Source organism: Gambusia affinis, linkage group LG20 (assembly GCF_019740435.1).
Source record: "Gambusia affinis linkage group LG20, SWU_Gaff_1.0, whole genome shotgun sequence".
Lineage (NCBI taxonomy): Eukaryota > Metazoa > Chordata > Actinopteri > Cyprinodontiformes > Poeciliidae > Gambusia > Gambusia affinis.
Genome location: NC_057887.1, coordinates 7372322 through 7398090, shown reverse-complemented (window position 1 = coordinate 7398090; position 25769 = coordinate 7372322). Strand labels below are relative to the sequence as shown.

Here is a 25769-nt window from a genome sequence, read left to right as displayed (position 1 = left end):
AGGCAGCGCACTAGTGGGGGGCAGTGAAATGCTAAGTTTTCCTTATGCAGTGAAATGCTAATATATTTGCTAAAGTTAATGCACTGGTTCACTGACCTGGGAGAAGGAAATAGCTGAAATGTTTATTTTATGGAAAAGGCTAATATTGAGACAGGAGAGGGACATTTCTTTTGACATTTTTAGTAAGCTTCATTTTAAAGGGCCACACTAATCCCATGTGTAACAGGGGTTGGGTTAAACCAGTCCTATGTTACCCAAAACAGGAATTACCTGATGTGAAAAACGCAGTGCTATGGCAGGCCCCAAAAACGATAAAAATCGTACATTTGCAAACAAGTCGAAGGATAATTGACATATTCATCCCAATAGAAATTGCAGATTCTTTTTCAGTTGGTAATATGTTGAATAATACCGCTCTTTGACTGTTTCTAGACATGCATTCTGTCTTCAAATCTTTTACGTGCATAAGAAACAGTTGTAGTGGTAACTGAATAGTGAGAAACTCCATGTGGTCCTGTTTGCATGTTATGTTGTAACTGCTGGTATTGAAAAATTAATACTACACTCAGTTTACTGCAGATCAGCTGCTAACCAAGTGGCTGACTTATGTAAGAGAAGCTTCACTCAACATTTAAATTCAGCAGATTTAACTGTTTTCTGTTCACTTGTTAATATGAATCATATGAATATGATTTGGCTTTGTTGAGAAATAAGAATTCGCTTCAGTTTATTCTGGAACCTTTTATTTTTAAAACACAATTGTAGGATAAATGTTAAATATAGAAACTATAGGAACATATTTCTTAATATACAAATAAATCACCAATAAACACAAAATAGCATCACTTAAATATACACATTTTTTTCCTTGTGGTCCAAAACTAAACTTTAATGTTCCAACATGACTTCAGTGACATTGATAAACACGTGATTTTATCATGTCAGTGCCTCTAAAACCTCATGCTGGCTGACTGAAAGCACATAAAAAGGAACCTATCTTTATATTTGACTTTTATGAAAAAAAATAAAAGTCATAACATTTTGATTGTACTGATTGACCCCTACCATGCCCTCTGGAGGAGCAAACCACACACCGTTACCACTGTCGTCATGCAGAGACGTCACGCAACTGATTGTTTTACAAAAATATTCCAGCAAAGTCTGACTGATGATACAAAAGCTTCATACAAAATACATACAGGTGTTCACTCTTTTAAAAACAGCACAAAATACAGAGATCAGATATCCTCGTTTGAGGAATGGAACATCAAAATTGCACAATTGTTGAAACTATTTCATATAAACTGTGTTAGCATGCAAAGCTCCTGCACGTAATCGCTTATTTTGCTGCAGCCACGGCTTTTTCAACCATGATTTTAAGCTTAATGAAGAAAGTTGACATTTAAGTCTGATTTGAAGTGGAATTGTTTGACTTTCCTTTAAAAAAATCAACAAAAAAAACCCATAGAGCTTATTTAGTGGATGAATAAGGAACTGATTGATCAGAGAGAGAGAGCAAACCTTGTCATCATTTGTCATCAATTTCAGAGCTAATTTCAATCTGCAGCAGCATCTGTGTAAGGAAGCAATACGAGTTAAAGGTACAGAGTTTTGTAAACATAGACATCTAGTGGCACAAAGTGAAAACTACAGCCAACCGAGTAGATTGAAGTGTCTACAGAATGGAAGAAGGATTCCAAGAGTTTAGCTCTTTTCAGTTTAAAGTGAGAGGGCTGCTTGCTGTTACATAATCCACACATCACATTTAGGCACAACGGGCAAAAAAAACTATGATTTTAAAGTTTTCTCAGCACCATTAGAGAACTACAATAGCAACATTTACCCACCAGATGGCAGCAAACACTATAATTCCTCTGAAATGCTTGAGAACCAACCTATGAGACATTTAATGTTCTGAATCTCTTTTTTATTTAAATTTACTGAATTTAATAAATAAATTATATATAAAGTAATGTCATTTAAACACAAACATAATTTTAAAATAATAAAATATGTTAGTATTTAAAACATTTATTTGCTTATATATTAGAGTTGCTCAATTAAACTAATTATACATCCCAAGAAAAGCAAACTAAACCTTATTTATAACCCAAACCTTTTTTAAAAAAAGAAGAAGAAAACAAGATCTCCAGGTGAGAAGATATATTGTGAATAACGTCTTTCACATTTCAGAGGAAGCAGACGGTGATTCAAGTTCTGTCAGCCTTCTGGTGGGATTTTTAAAAGCTGAAAGAGATGCTAAGAACTGGCACTTTTTGACATAAACTCAAGAATCACTATATTTGCAGCCGGTTCGGTTCATTTGCAGTAACAAAGTGGGTTCATAGAAGCCCTCTATGGTCCGTGTGATGAAAGAACTTCCTCAGAGTTCCTCTGCAGCCTAAAAGACAACTCAGATTCTTAGGAAATTTCAGCAGCCGTCTATTTGGCTCAACTGCTCATCATGCCCAGCGACTTCCCAGAACCAGAAGCGAATCCAAAAAAAAAGTAAAGCCACGGGACGTAAACCTCCAGCTCTGGACACTGAGCTGCTTCATTGCTCAACTCTTCTTGAATGAACAGAGCTGATCCACTGGATCACTTCGATCTTTCAGAGAACCTCTCTCCATGTGTTTCCATCTACATTTGGCCCCAAGTTCATATTGCGCACAAACCGGCCACAGTTGGCTTCTTCACCTGGTGGGTCTTCAACTTTAACACCGTCTCAAGGATGCAGACTCGGTTTAGAAGTCATAATCCCATCCTGAGTTGTCATCGGGCGGCGGCTCATCCGTGTCTTCTGGAAAACTGTCAAAGTTACTGGTGTCGATTGGAGAGGACACCTGGAAGCAAAAGCACAGCTCAAGACCAGGAAAACTCCCCCCCAAAAAACAGGCTCATTCGGAACATTAAGATTACAACCCAAGTGTATTTTAGTTTCCTCTCAACCTACCTTGGGTGTGATGGGTGGAGTTAGGGTTCCTTTCTTCAGTCCTTCCCAGTTGAATCCTTCGAACCACCTGAACAGACAAACATTCACTTAATTTCCAAACGATCGAAAGTAAATATTTAGCTCACTTACTTGTGTTTCTGGATGTCCTTCACTCCATTTTTCAGATTTCCTAGTCTCTCCGATGGACTATCCCTGCAGACACAAGGAAGATGTGGCTAAATAGTTGATTTGGAGTAGGAATTAGTTAATTATGTTTTAGGAAACAGTCCATGCTACCTGCAGAGCTTCTTGATGAGGTTGGCAGCATTCTTGGTGATCTTCTTGGGGAACTCAATCATGTCAATGCCTCTCAGTATGATGTTGTACGTTTTCATCGGATCTGGACCTGAGAACGGAGGACTGCAGACCCAAACAGACAAACAAACACTGTCGGACTCCGAGCTGGTCATTTCGGATTTTTCCGACGTCGGGTGTAGGAATCCCTACCTGCCTGTCAGCAGCTCATACATCAGGATCCCTAGAGACCAGTAGTCGGCCGACACGTCGTGACCCTTATTCAAAATGATCTCTGGAGCAACGTATTCCGGCGTCCCACAAAACGTCCATGTTTTCTTGCAGAATCCAATCTTCTTTGCAAAACCAAAATCCACCTGCAAAACGACAGTGCCTTTTATCTTCCTTCGTTGGACACTATCAAGGAGTTTATTCAGAGGAAGCGGATAGTAATTTTGCTTCCTGTGACAGTAGTTACATGGTTGGAGTTTCTTGGAATGCAAAGATTTAGAGTCACAGATTCAGTTCATTCGCCAAAAGCTGTTGGAGGTTTTTGAACATGAGTCACAGGTTGCCCGCGTGGACCTGGTGGACGTACCAGCTTAGCATATCCTCGGCTGTCCAGGATCAGGTTCTCAGGCTTCAGGTCCCGGTAGATGATGCCTTTGGCATGCAAGTAAGCGAATGCTTCAACCACGCAGCCAGTGTAGAACCTAGTGGTGGAGTCATCAAACGAACCTCTGCAACCAACAGAGATGGAGAAAATTATCAATGTATTTGGAATTTGGAGACAATTTCATACCAAGTAAATTTTTCATTAAACACATTAAAATGTCCATTTAAAATACAAACATAATTATAAGATTCCATAATAAAGACCCGATATGTGAAGAATATGTCTTGTTCTGTTTATTCAAAATTCAAATATGTTAATTACATTTGTAATCATTTTGTTACAGTAGACCCTGCCTATTTGAGATTCAGAACTTCTGGATTCAGTTATTTGTGGATTTTCTTCTTTTTTGTTTTCCTTTTTTTTTGTTTTGTTTTGTGGAACATTACTCCAAATTATTTGCTGAAATATTTGCCTATTTGTTGATTTTTATATAGAATATAAGATATTCAAAAGAAAATACAGTTTGGAAAGCAAAAATAACAATGCATAATGGCATGTTATATGCTACTGGCTAGTACTTACAAAGCAGTCAACTCAGGGGTGTTGTTATAATTATTATTATTTATTTATTTTTGCTGCTGATTGGTTGTAACCCCTGGGGCTGAGGTAAGATAGACTGTATTAGCTTCTGTGGTAGCGACAAGACGGCTTCTACTGTGCTTATTAATTCATATTAAGATATATTTGGTGTTTGAATCATTATAACAGGCACTTATAAGCATTTAGAGACATTCTCAAGTATTCATGAGTTTTAGGGGGGAAAAAAAGAATTTCAAGTATACATTTTCACTATAAATTGTAATATTATCTTAAAAACAAAATGACAAAACAAATAAATGTTTTTTATTGTTATTATTTCCTGCATTTGCTCTGTACTTCATAGAGAAATTGTAAATAAGCTAAACTAATTTAATACAGATATCGATACTAAAAATCAACCTAATACACTCTCAAATAATTATTATACATTATGTAACATTACAAAAGTGTTAGAGAACATATTCTTGACATAAATAGGTGAATGATGTTATGGTAAAGAAGTAAAAACGTATTAAATAATTTATTTTAATTAGTGAGTAATAATTGTGATGACAGTAAAGTTAAAGAAATCTTTAGTCACTCAGGCATCATCTTGGTGAACAGCGTACTTGTCTCTCAGTATGGTCCACAGCTCTCCACCCAGACACGCCTCCAACAGCATGTATAAATATTTACTGTCTTTAAACGTCCGGTACAACCTGAACACCAAGAATAGAGTCACAGAGAGAACCCCACATGTCTGCAACGTTATACACATGAGGACAAATTAAAGCACTCATTTCAATTTTTTAAAGGTGAAACTAGTATGCTTTACTGGCACCTTTGTCTTTTTTTTTTACATGAATTATTTTATGAGACATAAAAACGCACAGTTTTCTGACCTGACAATGAAGTCTGAGTGTGCTTCCGTCATGATATGCTTCTCTGCACGGATGTGCTCCTGCTGCCTCGTGTCCACGATGTGACGCTTCTTCAGAATCTTCATGGCGAATGTTTTAGCCTCCTCGTTCTTCAGCTGCACCTACATGAAGACAATATATGCAGTAGGGCAAGAAAGATCAATTACTACAAAATATTTGCAATGTCACATCACAGTACAACTGGCAACGTGCAGAGAGTTGTGCTTTTGTTTTTGTTTTTTTCGCTTTGTGCAATGTCTGAAAATGACCAGCTGAACACCTATTTACTTTCCCTGCACATGGTTCTATTCTGGTTTCTGCTTCTGGTTGAATGTGGCCTGCTTTTTTAAAAATTATTCTTTTAGATTATACCGTCGTTTATTTTAGAAAATTGATAAGTGTTATAAAGTTAAAAACTCAGGAAATATGCTTCAGGGGTGTCAGGATCTACTGAGGAGAGTTCATGCTGTCAACACCGCGCTGTGCTTCTTGTAGGTCATGACACAATCTATTCCTATTCCTGGACGGATTCTCCACATCAGGATATCTGAGCTCCAACCCCAACCCGTGACGCCCCTATCATGCCACCATCAACGGAAAAACTCTGGCAACTGGAGCCGGGTTTCCACTCAGAGGTTTCCAGCAAAGACAACTCCAACAATGTACTTTGGTTTTACTGAAATGTTGGAAGTTTCTTCTTCTTTTCTTTTTTTTTAATTAGACAGAGAGGTGTTTTGACTAGTTGCATAAAAAGTCTTTTATTATTTATTATTGTTTATATCTAAAAAATATATATATTGCGATGGCAGAGAAGAGCTCAAACTAGAAACATTTCTTGAAGATTTAAGGCCATGCTGATGCTTAAGGGAGTAAGGGAACCTGCAGAGTCCGATTTTCAGTTACCATGATGTCATTAGCAATCCATTTGGGTCAGACAGGCAGTCTGGAGGTCAGAGTTCACCTTCTTACACTCTGGATGACTAAAAATACTTCAGGAGGACCCCCTCCTCCCCCCCCCCCAGCCTGGAATCTAATCTGTTTTTGGGCAAACCCACAGCAGGGCTTTCCCTTTAACCAACAGTCACCTCCAGCCCCGCCTCCTGTCTTAGAGAAACCCAACTCCTTGAGCCGCAGTGCGTCAAATGCCTCATCCTTCCATCCTCTCTGCTTCCCTCAACCCAACCCAGAACATCCCTAAGCCTGTTTTGGTCCAGGACTGCAGGTGTACGACCCCTCAACCACATTTGGGCAGGTTTCCAGTTACAGATGCTGACACTTTGCTAGAAACATAGTGCAAATACCACACAGTGACAATGAAACAGTTAATCTTATGTCTAAATTGAAAATGACTCAACAAATAATTAAATGGTCTGGTTCCGTATCCTGAAGCATGTCTGAAACTTGTTCATCACTGTTCAGAAACTGGTGTGGAACAGAATATTTCTGGTTCATTATTCTGTTGGAGCAATGACCTCCAAACTGGCGATCTGTCCAGGATGTATAATGGACGAGGACAATCGGGTATAGCCAATGGATCAACGGATGGATGTTGTCCTCTCAACACATTTGATTAAGGCCATAAGCACCTCTGAGCTCCCGAGAATCACTGCCATTAACTAGGAAAACAAGTAGACATCAAGACGTACCAGCTCAACTCTTCCAAAGCCTCCAACTCCCAGAGTATCAATGATGTTGAAGTCATTGAGCTTTAGGCTGGAGAAGAAGGCATTCTCGGCTTCGTACCTGAGAAGATAAACACACAATCATGTGGTGGGAATGTCTTTTTTTTTTTTTTTTTTTTTAAAAAGGCTCATTGTGATGAAGAACACAAGTGGAGAAAACTTGCCAAGTTAATCAAAAACCCTGCTGTCCTACCTGCAGCATTTTACCACGTGAAAAAATGGAAACTTCTTGGAAGTGTGGATGGAGAACGAAATGATGGGGAAGGAGTGAGAGGGGGCAGAAGGAAGGCTGGGGAGACGCTCCCTCTGCCGCCTCACTGGGACAGGAAGCAACTCTCTCATCTCCAAAACTATTTTGAATAAGGTCAGAATAAGAAAAAAAAAAATCTTCCTGACTCGAGAGGAAGGAAGGTGAATCCGCTTTTAACCAATGAATATTTATGAATGGAACTCAATGCACCGGATTCTTCAGATGATGTTTCAGTCGTTACTCTACGAAAAAAAATAAAATGTTTTCACGTAAAAGCACAAAGACTGAACTGGAGCAAAATCTGGAACCTCACGAAAATGTTCGGCAGAGCGTCTGCAGCAGAGCTGTCTCAAACGATGAGCTCCATGTCCAGTTTACATGGAGCGAGTAATACCGATGGCAGCAGTGGATCAGCAGGGCTCTGCTATGGAGGTACCAGCGTGGCGGTGAGGTTGCCGGATCCTCCAGAGGTTTGTGCATCAAGATAGAGAAAGAGGCTGGTCCTGAAGTGAAGGAAATGCTGTCAGAATCCGGGAGAGACTGAGAACAGCATCACCTCCAAGAAAATCACTCTTTTGTTTCTCTGACCGATACGAAGAGAACAAGCAGAGCAGTTAAACAGAGGACGCTTTAAGGACTATAACCCAGACAGAGGAAAGGCTCTAAGAGGTTTGTCCTTTTGGTCAAATGAGCCTCAGGTCTGCAGTGCCTGAATCCTCCAGGCAGGAACAGCTACTGATAAGACGACCTGACTGGTGGGAGTTGCTGCTGGTAACGGGTATTTTTAGGAGGCGGAAACATTGCTCAGAGGTTCACCCGCTAAAGGAAGGTCAGACATTGAGGAGGCTGGCTGAGTGTCAGGAGGCTGCAGCACAGACTGTCCCAAACTGAAAACTAGAGGACACCCAGGTTTCTTCTTCAGGGCTTTTCAGAGGCCCTCACAGCTTGATGAGGGTTTCCGTATTTATGGTTCAGCTGTGTTTGTTCCTGGCTTCAGTGTGAATGAGGTTCTTTTATGTTTGCATGCACCACAGGTGTTACACACCTGACATAATATAGGACTGTTAATCCTCCAGACTCCGACTTAACCAGGCCAATAACTGTAGCGTTATGTTCCAGCATCGCCATGTCTTCCTAGAATAACTCACTGTGAGCTGACAAACAACAAAAAAATATTTTGTCACAATGGCAGCTCTAATCCCTTTGCATGTGAGGGTCAAAAAGGGTTTAAGCCAAAGTTCTATATCTGAATCGTACCCAGCCACCAATTCAGGTCACCTGGTTCTCAACAGATCCTATAATCTGGCCGCAAACAACCAACAGCATATGAATTGTTCAGAATAAAATGAAAAGAAGATTCTTTAAATTTTCTTTCGAGTTGACATCCCAGCACATTTCTTGGATTAGAGAGTGGATTACTTTGTCAGCATTTTAACTATTGAAATTTATGACAGGACAATCAGAGAAAGACTTAACAACTAAAACTTGTATAAAATTGTTGGGTAAGATAACTTTCCTTACTGTACTTCAGGGGTCTCAGACTCGCGGCCCGCGGGCCAACTGCGGCCCTCGGGACGATAGTTTGTGGCCCCCACCTTAATATGAAAGTTTAATGTTAGTGTGGCCCGCGAGCAGTGATGTCAGTAACGCGTTAATTTGTAACGTGTTACTGACGTCGGACCACTTTTTTCAGTAACGAGTAATATGCTATTTCAAATCCAGTAGTCAGACTACAGTTACTTATCAAAATCATTTTTGCGTTACTATCTTCTTTTGTAATTTAATCGTATTTCCTCTACGCGTCTTGTCGAGTGACCGACGTCTCTATGCGACAGAAATGTAAACAATGGAGGGAGATGCGCATTTTGTTGGTGGAAAAACTGGAACTATTTTGAGATTCTGCTGACAAGTCCGATTATTATAAACGGCTTTGGGCTTCATTTTTTAAAGTTGCTTGCCGATTTAATGAGCGGCGGGTTGCGCCTTTTTAGGCTCGTTTTTGAACGTGAAGTTGCTCATTTGGGTTTGGAAATAAGCAGAGACTCATAATAGCTAAATCCCAGAATTTGTTCGTGATTAAGGTAGTCTTACTCCATCTCTCCCTGTTCATCATTTCTCAGATGATCCGTCCCGCTGTGTCTCTGTTAATGTCAAGTTAATATATTCTGAATGACGTCGAGCTTCGCGTTGCGCTCCAGAAAACTACAAACATCGAGACTAATTTAAACAGCGCAATAAACGTGAAAACAGCCACGAATGAACGTGTCCGTAGTTTCCAATAATTATAATGGCAACTTAATTCTAATTATTAATACTAAGATAAGTGTCGCAAATCTGTGCAGCCATCTGAGCTGTGAGCTGCAGGAGGAGATCTGTGCGCAGTGACACCAAACGCAGGGCCGTAACGCAGAACCTGGAGGCTGAGGAAAGGGGACGGGGGGGCTTTAAAATCCTTCTTAGAGTTTTCCAGACAACAGTGGACCACACAAACTACTCACGTTTTTTATTTGTCTACAATCAACTCTTCAGTTCAACCTTATCAGTGGAGACACATTGTTGATGTTACCATTATAAAATAGCTTACAAAAAAGTATTGGCAAAGCTCAATGTGATTTTCACAGGAGGCGGAGTGTTGTTAGCACCTGCTGAAAGTAACTAAAAAGTTACTTTTAGTGTAACTTAGTTACTTTCCAAATCAAGTAGTCAGTAATCTAACTAAGTTACTTTTTCAAGGAGTAATCAGTAGTCCGATTAAAGTTACTTTTTCAAAGTAACTATACCAACACTGCCCGCGAGTTTGATATGATTGGCACTTTTCAGTGTTGTGTGCGGAGCTGAACTAACTTACCAATTACAGTGCTTCAAATGGAGCTCATTGACCCGCAGTGCCACTCTGAACTCAAAGCCAAGTTCAGGGAGGAGAGTGGAAAAGCAGACAAGCTTGAGAGAATTGCCACCCAGCTTCCCTGAGCTTTCCCGAATGTTCAAGCGGACCATGTGTCTTTTTGGGAGCACATACTTGTGCGAAAAGCTCTTCTCTACCTTGAACTTCAATAAGTCCAAGTACAGGTCCAGACTTACTGACGAGCATCTTCAAGCTCTACTTAGGGTCTCAACTGCCTCCTCCCTTAAGCCAAATGTGGCTCGGCTATGCGAGAGGAAGCGCTGTTTATAAACAGTTTATAAACTGTTATATTCATAACAGTTTATGTTCAATGTTCCATTCATGTTCAGAAAGTTAAAGGTTAAAGGTTAATACAGCCATTTGAATCTGAAATATTATAATTACATTTATCTAGTCTTCTATAGCTGCTGTGTTATTATTATATTTTATTTATTTATTACTGATTTTTTTTTCTTATGAATTGTTAATTTATTTATTTTTTCATCTTATTTTGTGTTTAAAAAATAAAAATAAAGTCATTTGCTAACATTGGAATGTTTTTGTAAGAGCTTTTCTTGTGGAAAACCCGATGCGGCCCAGCCTCACCCAGACTCTACCTCCATCGGCCCCCGGGGAAATTGAGTTTGAGACCCCTGCTGTACTTGAATGAAGCTCTAGACTCAAGGTATGACATCCTTTGGACATGGTGAGATCAAAGTAGAGAGGTTTGGTCATAATGCATAGAACCATGTTTAAAGAAACCCTAGATGGTGCTGGTTGAGGTGTAATGAATGGACTTTTTATTCTACCTTTTTCTATCTTTGAATTGACCAAGAACCACAGCCAAACAATTCTAGAGTCAAATGTGAGCCTGTCTGTCTGAAACGTGAAGCTTGCCCAAATTTGGACGTCAACTGGACGATGATCCCAAATACAGCAACTACGGCAGAGTAGATAAACAAGAACAGAATCAACATATTGCAATGGTCTAGTCCAGTGTTTCTCAGTTCCAGTCCTCGTGGACTGGAACCTAAACCAAGTTCAGGTTACTGTCGGGAACAGCGTTCAGCTCAGAGACACATCTGACATATAAAGATATGTCAGATGTGTCTCTGTTTTAGAACACCTGATTAAAATGACTGCATGTCATCAAGTGGTACAGAAGCCTGATAATCACCCGCTTATTCAACCAGGAGTGTGGCAAAAGGGAAGGACCTAAAACATGTGGGCAGTGGTCCCTCAGGCCTGGTATTGAGAAACACGGGGTCTACTAAATGTCCAAACCTGAAACTAATGTAAACAGCATGCTGGGACCTCTTGGAAGTTTTACAGAAGAATGTAAGAGACTAATAGAATCATCGCATGTCTTTTGAGAACAATGTTTCCTATACTTTCATGTCGGGACCAACAGACTGAAGCCTCTTCAGTTCTGCATGCAGGACCAGATTACTTCCTGCAAGCACTGGATTCGGGTTTCTGCAGAAACAGTAGCTGCTTGAACAGTCTAAAATTAGGTGGTGGTGGTAAGAAAGGGATTTGGACTTCACAGCACACGAAGGACACACAAGGATAAATCAAACAGAGTAAAACAAGCAGCTTCAAAAAGCCTTAACAAAGGGAAGAGATTCAATATCAAAATACAGCACAAGGAGATTTGGCATTGTTTCTGTAGCTTTATCCTTTTCATGTTCTTGTCAAGCTCCGTGCGAAATTGTTTGCGGTAATCCTAAAAAAAAAAAAAAAACAACTCATATAAATTGGGCATATTTTCATATTGTACACTTTTTTTCCTGCAGTTAGGAGATATTCTTAACCCCACGAACAAATCCTACCAAAGATGAACACAAACTCTCCCTTCATGTCTGTGGGTCTTTCCGTCACAGCTTGGATCAACAGAAGTAACCTAAACCAAGTTCAGGTCACTGTCGGGAACAGCGTTCAGCTCAGAGCAGAGCACTAGAAGGGCAAACACACACTCAGGTTGCACACTCTGTTTTCTGTTTACCGTTGCCACGGCGACAGCTGTGAATTACGGTTGAACAGTCTGGTTTGCGAGAGTGCGCCATATTAAATCTATACCATAAGAGGAAACACGAGAGCGTCCAGCTGCACAGGGTCACATGACTGGCAGTCAGTTGACTCCTGACCGTTACTGTAGAATCTAGTTGTTTACAGCAGCAGCTGAACCCTGATTGGACGAGTGTCCTCGGTCCACAAACGCCTCTGATAGCTGTCCTTTCTCCACCTGGTAGAAGTCAGACTGAATTATAGCCCAACTGCTGTACAGATTGATTGACATGAAGGCTCTCTAAATATTTAGCTTTACCTGAAAAAGTAAGCAGGCGCTTTCTAATTCAAAACTAGCAGGAAGCACAGTTTTATTTTCGAAAAATGGGGTCAAAGTAGGTATTAAATCATATGTTCAATGATTCTGATGTTTGTCAGAACTCTAACAATCATTTTATAGAGTTCAGTAAACACACCAAAACAATAATCAAGCCTACTGAATACAAAAAAATCCAGCTGTTGTTCTGGATCTATTTGTTAAGGGAAACCCTCGATATTGTTTTGTTTTATTGTTCCCTTTTCTGCGTTTTAGGTAGCAGTGATACCCACATAACGGTCGACCCTTTAAAAAGAACAGCTCGAGGGTTTGATGTAATGGTGGCAAACAGTCTGTGTGATTAAGTAATTAAAGAATTCAAGGTGAAAAAAGAGGCAAATCGTTGTTAACTTGCCCAGCAGATCTGGGTTGTTATTAATAACAGTGTTTTTGATGTAGGGTACGCATTATTGACATGTTTTACTCTTTAGAGCAGAATGTGGATTCAATGCTAATTTTATGTGTATCACTCTGTAACGACCCCCCCGGGGTTCCACTCTGCCTCCTGTGGCTTCTCAATGCCCACTTCACTTATGAAAGCTCACATGAGATTAGGGATTAATGCACAACTGGAGACGGTTTAATGAGGGGATCACCTTCACACCAACACAACAGAGTTGTTTAGGGAGAGAGGTTTCTGGTGTAGTAATGGAGCTGTAAATAAAATGTGTTGCTTCATCAAGAATTTTTATTTTTTGATTTTTAGAAAGCTCAGCTGAAAGCAGAGTGAAAACTTCCTGATAACGCTGTAGACTTGTCATTGTCTGATGGACGTACTTGGCCTTGGCTTCTGCGTCCTCGTAGACTTTATTTGAAACGTCGTCCAGTCCACCAATCAGGTGCTTGAATGAGCTGAAGCAAGGGAGAGACACAGAGAGAGAGAGAGAAATTATATTAATTTCAATGATCTGGGAACCAACATGACGTTCGGTCCATTTCAGAAACATGCTAACAGCACAGAGCTCCAGTAAAGCTGAACTCAGTGAGGGTTAGTGTTGCTCTTAAAGGACTATCTGTGCTTTGAACCACACAACATTCCTAAGAGGACCTCAGCAGTGAAAAAGGAAAATCAATGAGCAAGACTGAGTTTTAACCGCTGTTGAAGATTTAGAACTCCCTCTGTGAGGACTCAGATTGGTTTTAGGTAGCAGTGAGGAGCTACTGGAGAAATGTGAGGATGACCATAAGCTCCAGAACAATCTAGACAGGTTTTACTACTTATTTGTAGCAGTTAGTATATGTCGTTTGCCCTGAAAGCCAGCAGAGGGCAGTATCGACTTAAGAAAGATGTGCCAGCTTTTTCCACTGTTTAAATCTGATGTTTGGAAAACGGTCAGTTTTCAAGGAGCAACTTGAAAAGACTAATCTGAATTTAGGGCAGACAGACTTTGTGTCCAGGTCTGTTTGGGTCTGAATCTACTGAGGACACTCACTCTCTGTCGATAACCAGGCAGGTGACGGGCTCAACAGCGATGACGTTGGCTGTTCTCACGTCTTCCCTGTGAACACACACAGACACACCCATACGCACAGCATTATTGGGGATTAAAACACCAGCCTAGCAGATAACTCTAGTCAGAGCGCTGGAGAGTGTATGACCACTGATAAAGTTCTCACTTTAAGTAAACTGTCTGAGATCAATTCAAATAGGCCTATGTTCAAAATTTTCCGAAAATCAAAATTTTCGAAATATTCCGTCACAACAAACTTTTTCACCAACTCCAAAAATCTTTGTTTTCAAACTTAAGCAAACTTCATAAACAAAAATGGAGCAAAAATGGAAAAGGTGTATCTAAAATATTCTGAAAACCGTGCAACGCCTCGTGCACATGGACATGAAGCCAGGCAGCGATGCTGTCCATCAAACTCTTAATAAGACGTTGCGTCCAATGGGCTGATGGACGGACATGGAGGTGTTCAACCGGTCCATTGTAGGGAAGGATGCTTGGATGACTTGATGGAGCTAAAAGGTGGAGTGACATTGGTTGTCTAGGGCAACATGGTCTTACCCCTGCAGCGCTCGCTCTCCAAACCAGTCCCCTCTTCCGAGCTCCCTCAGGTGAATGGCCTCCTGATTGGCTGAATCCCCCTTAGTCACGTTCACCTACCAGGAAGTGTGATTAATCCGCAGGTTTTCTTAAAGTAAATGATGATGTCACAGTCATTTAATAAGAGGAGAGTGGACTAACCTTCCCCTTGCTGATGATGAAGAAGGTGTCTCCTCGTGCTCCTTGTCGGATGATGTACTCTCCGTCGTCGTAGTGAGTCTGGACACAGAGCAAACTGTCTGATTGGACGGTTCACACCAGACGAAAGGGAGACGATGAGCAAGCTGACAGACTCACCTCCTCCATGACGTCTGCCAGCTTACTGAGGGTTTCCTCTGAAAGACCCTGGAAGGTCGGAACGCTGCGCAGAAAGAAATTCATTCTTAATTCGTCTGAAATCATAAATTCTGCATTTGAAGTGTTTGCGTTGCTTCCGTTGGTGCTTGTGGTTTCTGAATGCTCACTGAAAAATATTAAATATTTAAAAGAAAGTTTCCAAAACAGCCTGCACAGCAGCAGCTGCAGCTGCACAGAGGGAACGTTTTGCTTTGGGGAACTCTTTCCGTCCAAAACAATGAATTTAATGAACTAAGCTGGTTCTGCAGCCGCAGATTGTATCTGTGCGCGTGTTGATGCATCTCTTAAGCCAATCACCTCTTCAGGAAGTCCATGTACTCGGAGTGTTTGATGAGTCCGGTTCTCATCATGATGGTCTGAAAGCACTGCCGGTCGATGGCCCACAACTTCACATGGATCAGAGCTGAAACACACAATTAGGGCTGAAACACAGAGCTGCTGGTTCTGCATGGATGTGTTTAGAGTTGTGTGCACGTGGGCTTTTATGTTCCTCTTTAAACTGTGCGTTAGCATCAGATGAGACCTGAAATCGTGCCACGTTGTGCGTGCACAAAACACTGCACAGGTCGTCATGGAAACCACACATTTCTCTCTGCGTGTGTGTGCGTGTGTGTGTCAGATGTTCAAATCTGCAGTCCAGGTGTAATCAGGCGTTCAGGTTCTGTTTGTGACCAACAGACAAACTTTAATGTGATCTGGGGTGAAAGTAGCCCAGATCACATTACTCAGGTAGTAACACTGACTTGATGTTGTTGCTTAGTAACAAATTTTAGCCTGTTTACCAGCAGGGGTTTTTTTTATGCAACGAGCAAACACCGGACCTTGGTTTCACATCGCTCAACCTATTTGACACGTCTGTGAACATCAGTTATTTTTTTTATTTTATTTATTTTTTGTTGGTGGTGGCTTATGTCAGGCTCCTGGTGACATCTTCCGTCTGAGATCTGCTGAAACTCATCAAACCTGTAAACATCAGCCGAGACTGAGAAATGCTGCAACAGGGAAGAGAAATTCATCACTGACGGAGTAGCCTGACTAACAGAAACCAGAGAAGGACATGGATTAACCACATGGATTTTATTTTCAAGTCATAAAATAACTAGAAAACCTTTGGGGGAAAAAAAAATCAACGTTAAAAGGGTGTTAATTCCTGAAACTGACATCCGTTTACCCCACATAATGTCTCACTTTGCTACTGAAATGATCTCTTTAAAACAATAAGAGATGGTCTTTGATTGAGTTTAGATGGTCTCTTTCTACGACCTGAGCCTGAAGTCCACAGTGAGTTGCAGCAGCCTGACCAAGTAAGCCCGAAGTCCTTAAAAACGGATCAATCTTCAGAGTCAAACTACAGACCTTGGTGTGAATAAAACCAAAATCACCAGAAAAACCCTCTTACACCTGTCTGTGACAGAGAGGATCAGATTTCTCTGAGGGCTCTGCTCCACGGCGATGCAGGTTCAATTCCCTGAACAACTGAAACTGAGGACAAGGGGGACGCGAAATAACTGTGACTGAACCACAGCAGAATCTTCGTCCTCCTGAGGAAACTGTGGTAGTTTCAGATTTTGGCACAGTGTCCTTCATCTCAGAAATCTCTGAGGGAAACATCAAAACCTGACAGAACCAGGCAGGAGAGAAGAAAAGACAGGAAGACGTGGAGGACGGATGGAAAAGTAGGAGATACAGATGAAACGAAACGAAGAACAGAGTAAATTTGACAGGAGTGAATGGAGCAAAAGAACTGATAGTGATTTAGGTGAAGGAATGGGATAAATAATAAAAAAAAGAGTGATCATAAAATAGGAAAAACAAAGTTAAACCAAGGGGTAAAGACAACTCCAGGGTTAGGAACTGAAGGAAAGTCCTCACAAATTTACGAAAGGTGAGCCAAAACTTGTTACATCCCATAATCCTCAACAGGTCCACTGATAGACCTGGCTGCCATGGTTACAATGCCTCTGCCTAAAGTTGCAGGCAGTTACTGTGGAGACGCAGGAACTCAGAAACTTCCTGCACTTTAATGATGTTTGTGTGAGAGAGACTGATTTTTTTATTTATTTATTTGGGGTTTTTTGGAGAACACCAACACATTTATTTCCATCAGCCACAGCAGTGAGGATGGTTTTCTGCTTCCCTGTCACTGTGAGGCCTCCAGGCTGCAGGATGGAGAGTAAATGATCACATTCAGAGGTTAAGTGAGTGTGATTTTGTGTGGGCGTGTGTGTGTGCGTGCGTGTGCATGTGTGTGTGTGTGTGGAGGTCCAGAAAACACAACGCTTGTGTGTAGAGCCCAAACTGTGTCTCTATGTGTTTATTGCAATGTGAGCGAGTGTGAGGGGAAGAGAAGCTCTACTGGTTTATAAATAAACTCTGTGCGGACATGTGGGCGCTAAGTGAGGAGGTTTCTGTGGGTAAGAGCTCAAATCGGCATTAAAATTGTTTTCTGAAAGCCATAAATGTGTTTTTGCTTTTAATAAAGACGCTTTATAACTGGAACCATGGAAACAATTGTAAAAAGTGAAAACAGGAATATTCTTTTTTCTTTAAATTTCTAAAACCTTCTGGATGTTTTGAAGGATGTTGGATTCTGATGATGCCCCTGGATATACTGGTGGATTCTTCTTTTGTTTGTGTGTTTTTTTCACTTAACAGTTTCCTGTTTTTGTTTTCTGCTCTAACTCACCAAGAGAAAGCACTATACCATGTCCAGAAACAATGCATATGCTTTTTCATATATAACTAGTAGTAAAATTGGCAGTATGGCAATTAGGCCCTTTGTTTTCAATGGAATATTTATTATTTATTCGGGAGCCTTTAATTCTGGCTGGACCAGTGCAAAACTTGTATTCCCTTCATGCATAAGGAACATTTTTGTAAAATAAAATATGTTCAAACTACTTCAAATCTAAACCTGTGTGAATAATTTTGACTTTAATTTCATCTTTATAGAAAATTATATAAGAAACAATACAAACTGATGCACAACAGTGTCTTCCTTTCCTTGGATTCTTCCCAGCAAAGGTCCTCAAACCTGAGGTTTAGACCCAAACACCAAGTGGGAGGTTCCACAGATCAATCCATTGATCCATTGACTATACCCACGTATAGGGTCATGTGGGCTAGAGGAATGGCGCTTCTATCCAGTAGTCTATTGGGCAAGAGGCAGGGTACATCCTGGATAGGTCACCAGTCCAACAAAGGACAAGACAGAGACAGACAAGACAACCAACCATAGACACACAAATTAATACCTAAGTACACTCATGATGGGGGGCAATTTAGAGCGATCACAATTTTTTTGAGGTTTTGTTTCTGACTTAATTGGCTCGTTGTCTTGATAGTTGCGACACCTAATGAAGATCTATGGCGCAGATCGTGGAAAGAAACCATCTGAGCTCAATCAAAGACGATCTCTGAGAGTGATGCATCACACTGCGACATCGTTGTAAAACCCCAGAGTTTCAGCAGCAGCCGCGTGAGACATGATGAGTAATAAACTGATCTCAATTCCAGCAATTAATCCCTGCAACATTTTTTCCCACACACTAAGGTTTCCAAATTTTTTATGACTTGCAAATAAAACCAGTTGGCTAATATATCTCCTTCTCAGAAAACTTCTCTGAGCTGAGTTTTCTTCCAGACTGAGTAATGTAAATTTGGACTTTAGAGGGAAGCTGGTGTACCAGGAGAGAACCCACGCATACATGGGGAGAATATGCAAACTCTATGCAGAAAGACCCGGATAGGCCAAGATTTGGAAATTTGCGCTGTGTTCTCAGATGGGCTAAGTAGAGCTTTTTTAATCTCTGCCAGTTTTACATTTAGACAAAAAGATACAAAGTTTGAAAACCCCAGAAAAGACCAGACGGAGGCTCAAACACGTACGGGAAGAATAATTTGTTGAGGTTTGAGTCAGCGCAGTAGGGCTGAAGCATATTCAGATCTGATAAAGAAGACGCATACTGAGAGCCGTATTGTGAAATGAAACAGAGGCGATTTAATGCAGCGGGCTCACTGTGTTAATGTGAGAAACAAGCAGAAAGCGTTTGAAAATGCAAACAAATCATGTGGAACCCAGCCCTGTTGCCAAGAGACGCACAAGTGCCAAAACGGGTTGGCCGGACTGGATGGTGTTGCTTGGCAACAGCTGCTTAGCGATCGTTCCACCAGGAAGAGCTGACAGGAAGTCGGACGTGCACACTTAGACACGGCGGTGCTGTCGGATGGTGCTCAGATTCGTTTCTTTAGCTGAACTCCGATCAGCTCCCTCTGGATGCCCGACTCCTCCGGCTCCACGTTGGTGAAGAAAACACCAGCAGGGAAGTTGATTCCAGGAGCAATATTTCAGGGTGTTTTTTTTTTGTTTGTTTGTTTTTTAACTCTGAAACATTGGTTAGAGTCACATCAGCTCAATGCTGCCAACTCACTCACAGTCTCCTAACAGTTTCTTTGGATTCCCTCCTTATCAGGAAGAGAATCCAATGGAATCCCAGAAGAACGCACAGGAACCTTACCATCTGCCGTCTCAGTAGTCAGTCTGAGGCCAACGCTACAGATTGGAAGTTGAAATTTAAGGCTACAGAGCTGGAAAGAGCGATCCCCGCGTTGCTTCAGTTCAACCTCCTGCAGAGATATTCGTGATACCCAGGCAAATATCTAATTTTATCAACAACAGTAGACTCAGCTGGTTTCAGTGCAGCAACAAAATAACACCAGGGGGATCGCTTCCATTTTCCATCCTGTTTCTTTTCCCCTGTTTCGGGTCGGGTCTTGCGACATGAATTGAACAAATCTGATTAGGTGTTTTTTTTCTTCCACATAATCTCTCTGCTGATTTTCTCAGAGAAAAACAGCAGCAAGAATTGAGATGTGGATCAGTATTTATTTTTTTCTCCAACAGCATACTCACTCCTGACAGTGGCGGTCCGGGTGCAGTTGTAGAGGATGGCCAGCTCTCCGAAAACTTTCCCCGGTCCCATCGTGCACAGCTTCATCCCCTCTTTGGTCACCTCCACCTTCCCCTCTGGGTCAGACACACAGAAGACAATCTGTCACTGTCAAACAAACACTTCTGTCCAGACGCATCATGGGAAGTATAGACCTTTGGTATTTGTTGGTCTCAAGTCAGCATGTAGAAGCTTCCTCATTCTCGTGAAGAGTTACATGGAGGAATGAGAGCTTATGTTCAAAACTAGAATTAGCTGCAGGTGGACAGATTAAGCACAGCATTTTTCCCTGGAATCATAACTCATACGGAGTCAATAAACCAATCAAAAATTCCTCTGAGCAGCTTTTTCAGAACCAAAAGAAAAACAAAACTTAAGCGCTTTAGTTAGCAGCAAAAGTTAAGGTCATGGTTGTTGACAAATCTACCTTCTCGGGCCATAAAGGCTTCTTTCTTTAGCTGAGTAACTTACATCTCTGTAAGTGTCCTATAATGGATCGGCATCAGTGACTTTCAGTAACAACTCCCAGAATAGGGGCCCTTCCAATCAACTCATCAGGGTCCAGTGTCCTGCATCTTTTAGATGAGTCTCAGCTGAGTCAATTGATGAGGTCATTAGCAGGACTTTGAAAAAACTTGACTGACCTGAGGAGCTAATACAGCCATTTGAATCTGATCTTTTGAACCAGCTACAGATCTGAAAGTTATAGAAAGCCAGCCCTCAAATCTTGTCCTTAAGAGCAAAGAAAATCATTGCTATATTTTTATTTGGTGCAGAGATTTTAAGTCCTTAAGAACTGGATTAGAGGACCCCTGTCCTACAAGCTATATCTGTAGTGTAAGCATTGAAGTCTTTGTTTGTCCAACTGAATGTTTCCCTCTCCAACCTGAATATTTAGTTTAGATGCAGCTGACTCGGCTCTATCGCCACATCATGTGCTAATCTGATTGACTGAAGTGCCGTCCAATCAGAAGTCTTGTTACATTTAAGGGAGAACGCTTTCAGCCCAGAGATTTTTCGTATCCGTGTGTCACTTTTCTTTGTGCGACACAGGGTGCTTGGCATTTGGACTCTGGTGTTTCCGACTGACACTAATGAAGATGGATTAGTACTGCCGGGAACAGAAATGTCAGGGCAATCAACAACACAAACACATCTGCATGATGTGGTCCTCTGTGTGAACTGAAGGTGTGTTAAGCAGCATTCAGGGAACTGACGTAACCTTAAGTGCATTAGCGTTTAATCGTCTCCCTTTGACATTAACTGACGTACAACACCAGTTGACACAATCAATAAATCAAACTGCCAGCTGATCAGTAGAAGATCTCACAGAAGATTAACACTCAGGGAGATGGAAAAGCAGAGTTAAACTGACAGAGAAATTCTGAACCAAACTTGGTATTTTTATTTGTTAGTTGAAAGTCATAATTGTCTGTTAATATTCGAACTGACTGGATTTATGGCGCTCCATTAAATCTGAGACCTGAGATCTGGAAGAAGGTCAGAGGTGAGTCTCTGCCTCATGCAGTAACCTGGTGTTCCTGACTGATGGCAGGATGGAGGCAGAGATGAAAAGACGGATAAGGCTCCATTTGCAATAATGAGGGTGTTGCGCTGGCCTATCAAGGTCTATCATCTATTATCAAGAAAGAGCTGAGCTGGAAAATAAGGCTCTGGGTATTACTGTCCCATTTGCGTTTCAACCCTCCCCTCTGGTCCTGAGATATGGGTTATGACTTGAAGAACCAGATCCAGGATACAAGTAGCTGAAATTAATGAAGACTGAATCTTGCCTTAGAGATAAGAAGAATTGCTTCTCCTCCACTTCAAAAGCAGTCAGCCAGCATGATTAATTGGATCTACATTCTTCCCTATGGATGCTTTATAGGTGTTGGCTCGCAAAAAGAAGATCCCAGTACAGACCCAGACTGTAAAACCACTCTGGTTTTTTGGGATCCCCGAGAGGAAGGAGCTCCATCTGAGAGAGGAACATGTGAGTTTATATACATGACCTTTAACCTCTTCAAAGCAGACAACTTGAGGATAAAGCACTGATGGCTCAATAGATTATGGGGATATTTTAAACCGTTCTTAGATTTGTGCTTTTCACCATCTTCGTAGCTATTATTAGCATTGGTGCAGTAATCTAAGTGTACAATTCTTTCTCCACCAGAGGGCACTGTTGTCACAGGTAAGAAATGCTAAATCATAACGACTTGTAAGAAGAAGAGTTACTATTTGAGAATTAATGCTACGCTCCAGATAGTCAGGAAGTCGTATATGGGTTTTGATGTGAGACCGACGATAACATCATTCGAATTAAGAAGTCAGATTTTCAACATGGCGGCGCTCGTAGATGTTGCTTGTTTAAAAACATCAGCTTCAGCTTTACTTTCCATAATCAAACCCCACTTTTAAGTTACAGGTGCTACATGTAACATTGATTTTACACACATTCTTACATGTAAAACTGAGACGCTTCCAATCTTAATACTGTTGATGCGAGAAACGGCCATATTGAAACCAGGTCAGTTTCAATGTCGGGGCAGTCCCAGTTTCCCATTAGGAAATGTAACTTTGTTCGGAATTCGGGTCGTTTTTGTTTTCCAGCTGGAAAGTTAGAATTTTGTACTTCTTAGTAAATCTAGAAAGCAGCATAAGAAACAGAACGTAAACATACTGACAAGACTACGTTCGGTCTTCTCTACTCTGCAATCAGGAAGTGGGTCTTTCATATAATGTATCAACTATAACTGCTGAAGAACATTTCATTGGAAAACTTTTCAAAAAGGGGAATTAAACTTCAGAACAGAAGCTTTTTAAGTCCAGGAACATGAAGTACTGGAATGAAATACAGATCAAAGAGAAAGACAGGAAGTCAGAGGGAGACTTAACGTTTTCTGTTTTTAGGAGAATTTTAGAGGAACTATCTCCTCTAAACCTTCAATGGCAACTGAAGCTTTAGTTGTACCATAGGTGAGCTCCACCTCTCTGCCACAACACAGGTTTGAGGTCTGGTTGTCTGTGTTGCTGCAGAAGAGCTGCAGCAGATTTTCTCTTGCTCAACAACAGATTCAGTTCAGATTAAAAAAAAAAAAAAAAAAAAAGAAACGGGACGACTTATGGAGCTTTTCCAAAAAGGAAATATGAAATAATCTAAGCTGGGGATTTTTGTTGTTGTTGTTTTGGTAGGAGAAAAATTATCTGCATCACACACACACAACAAACAAAAAACACGCACACATAGAGCAATAATTAACCCTGCCGTGTCTCTGACACACAGATGGAGACAATCGTTTTATCGAACAGGATAAACACACACAGGATCTTTTGCCATAATCACAGGCTGTAATGATCATCATCGCGCTGAAAAAGACACACATACACACGCATTCATCGCAGGCTGCAGCTGAACCCTCGTCGGGTGCTCCAAGATCTGATTCAGATCCTCCAGTAGCTGAAGGATCAAAGAACCAAAGAAGAACAAAATCTCAGTAAATGGATCAGACCGGATCGTCTTTCAACATTTCTAACAGTCAGAACAGGTCTTTGGGAAACATGACAGCTATAATAACAACAGTGTGAATTTACAGTTTCTACGGTTACAGCAGTCCTCGTTTGATTGTCTCTGGAAGTGCTGAATGAGAATGAATTAAGTGCTGCAGTTATCAGCCGTGATCATGTTTACTGTATATTTCTAATCTAAACATATTAGAAATATCCGACTGAGATTATTTTGGGTTTAACGACTCAAACTGTTAACTGCCACTGTTTGTTTTGGTGCCCAGTGCCTTAATCTCTTTAAGCCCAACTGTGACTGTGCACACAGTTTTCTGTGTGATTGGGAGTCTTATGTTTAGTAGAGTCTCATGATCCCAGAACAAAATGCTAACAGAACTGGAAGCATGCAACTGCTTCTGCTGATTTCAGCCCAACAGCGGAAAAAAGGAAGAAAAGAGCGACAAGAAGCAGAAATAGAAAAGAAGAAGCAGGAGCTGCGCAAGGCGAGAGGTTTGGACTGCAGCCCTCCAGCAGTGTCTCCTCCTGTTTTCAAGCCAGCGAACACATTGCTAAGTCATCACATGTTAAATGTGGCTCTTCTAGAAGTTTTGGTGAAAAATCAGCTCATTTATATTTTAATGAAAAGTTCCTTTAGAAGAAACAGAAATGCTGAGACGTCTGCTCCTTCCTCGCTTGTCTGTGTTTGACTGCTAGTCTAAACTCTCCGCGTGAACCGAATTATTTCACCAGGAAAGTCCGCTTTGGTCCTTTGTTTGTTTCAGACCAAAAACAGACTTTTTTTTTTTTTTTTTTTGCTTATACATTGATTTTTTTTGCTTTCTTCTACTGTAAGTTGCAAACACAGCTACGTGGGTGACGACCGTTGCTCCTATTTGACAGAAATTACTTGCTGTGCTTTTGTTGTGCACAATTGTGTGTTTATTACATTGTATTATCATTTTGAATGTAAATAGCAGCTCATGCAACGGCGGTTCCACAATGCGATATTTCTAATTTTGCAACGGCGTCTGCAAACAGAAGCTGTGAGCCAATAGAGACAACATGCAGACAACAGCAGATCAGGTACGGCTTCGGTTTAATCGGCAGTAGTGCTAGCAACTGCCCGGAAATGGTGGCTCATAAAGTCCAAAACTACATGGAGGCCGGTCTGTATTCACACCAGAAGTGAACCGCACCAGAGTTTGTTTGAGAGCTGACTGGGATGGACTCAAAAAGCAGGTCTCGGCCCGGTCGTTTGGTTAAATGAGACGAATAATTGGACTAAAATCAGAATTTACAATCAAACTAAAAATAAAAAATAAAAAAACAGAAGTTTGAGTTCCTGTTTATGTTTCTCTTCAATTAAAATCCATAGCATTCCTCAAATGTTCTGTACTTTAACAGAAAAAATTGACACTACGGCGCATGCTATCAGTTGTAGCATTTGAATGTTTTCCCCCTCGCTATGCCAGTCAGTATCACTTACTGTAGCCGCTGTATGGCCAGTCAAATCTCTCAGTAATTGCCACACCGACTGAGAGTTTGACTCCTGCCAGGCTGAACTGAAATATGCGCCCACACTTGTCCTGTTGCTGCTCTGTCACTCTGTCCACCTTCTCTATAGAAAAGAAAAGAAAAAAAAAAAAACATTCTGTGCAGCCTGATGTGAGATTTTTTTTTTCTTTCTTTAACCTCTTACACCCTAATCGAGCCGAGGTCACATGGCAGCTGGACCCACCGGTGGGTCCGTCGGGTTCTAGAGCCACAGTGAACGTTAATGCCTACAACCAGCTACAGCAAGGTGACTGTACACATAATTCTGATCCAGTGGAAAGCTTGAAATATGAATGAATTGCACATTGTTTGAGTGGTTTCACGCTTGATGTGCACATTCTGCAGATTTTATGTTTAACCAGTTAAAACCTATTTTAAAAAATATGATATCAGACATACGTTAAAAGATGCAAATAAACAAAGTGGAGGCTTCTGGCATCATCATGTAAGAAGCTGTACAGTGTAGGGCTAACATGTTGATTATTTATTTGGATTGAGAGGTTTTTTTTATTTTTTTGCAGAATTTGAAATGAGTGAAGCTTAAACTAGGACCATTGAGGGGTTCTGGCTAGAATATATTTACAGACAAAGCTGTTATTTATTTTTATTTTATTATCTTAAATGGTATACAGAAGAACTATTTCCTGTATAATTTTGACGTAATTACTACTCTGAGTATGTTGTTCTCTCAGCGAATGGGCTTTTTCGATTATCAATTAACCTATCACCATATTAGTTGATGATGATGTCAATAATCAATTCATCACAATTAATCAGATTAATCATTTCAGCCCTAGTCTGTAATAATCCAAACAGGTCT

At 40.9% G+C, this 25769-nt stretch overlaps 1 protein-coding gene and 1 long non-coding RNA gene across 8 annotated transcripts in view; both read right to left on the bottom strand.

Moving 5' to 3' along the window:
- Positions 1-721: 721 nt before the first annotated feature.
- The window catches only part of prkg1b (protein kinase cGMP-dependent 1b), a 62272-nt gene continuing 37224 nt past the window's right edge, over positions 722-25769 (bottom strand). Inside the window, exons 1-18 of one of the 7 annotated variants that reach the window (XM_044101926.1) lie at positions 20366-20404; positions 20050-20096; positions 19858-19971; positions 15243-15348; positions 14886-14949; positions 14730-14807; positions 14550-14644; positions 13974-14039; positions 13318-13392; positions 6988-7084; positions 5324-5463; positions 5051-5140; positions 3825-3966; positions 3440-3603; positions 3230-3352; positions 3083-3145; positions 2954-3020; positions 738-2843 (exon numbers count right to left, since the gene is read on the bottom strand). In XM_044101926.1, the coding sequence (XP_043957861.1) occupies positions 2745-2843; positions 2954-3020; positions 3083-3145; positions 3230-3352; positions 3440-3603; positions 3825-3966; positions 5051-5140; positions 5324-5463; positions 6988-7084; positions 13318-13392; positions 13974-14039; positions 14550-14644; positions 14730-14807; positions 14886-14949; positions 15243-15348; positions 19858-19971; positions 20050-20096; positions 20366-20397 (1662 nt within the window). In that variant the 5' untranslated portion in view covers positions 20398-20404 and the 3' untranslated portion in view covers positions 738-2744. The other 6 variants (XM_044101928.1, XM_044101927.1, XM_044101925.1 and 3 more) reach the window with 6 other exon arrangements.
- LOC122822881 lies at positions 11811-12391 on the bottom strand. The gene is made up of 2 exons (XR_006369240.1): positions 11990-12391; positions 11811-11883 (listed from the first exon to the last, which is right to left on the bottom strand). It is a non-coding gene; the product is annotated as an uncharacterized LOC122822881 (long non-coding RNA).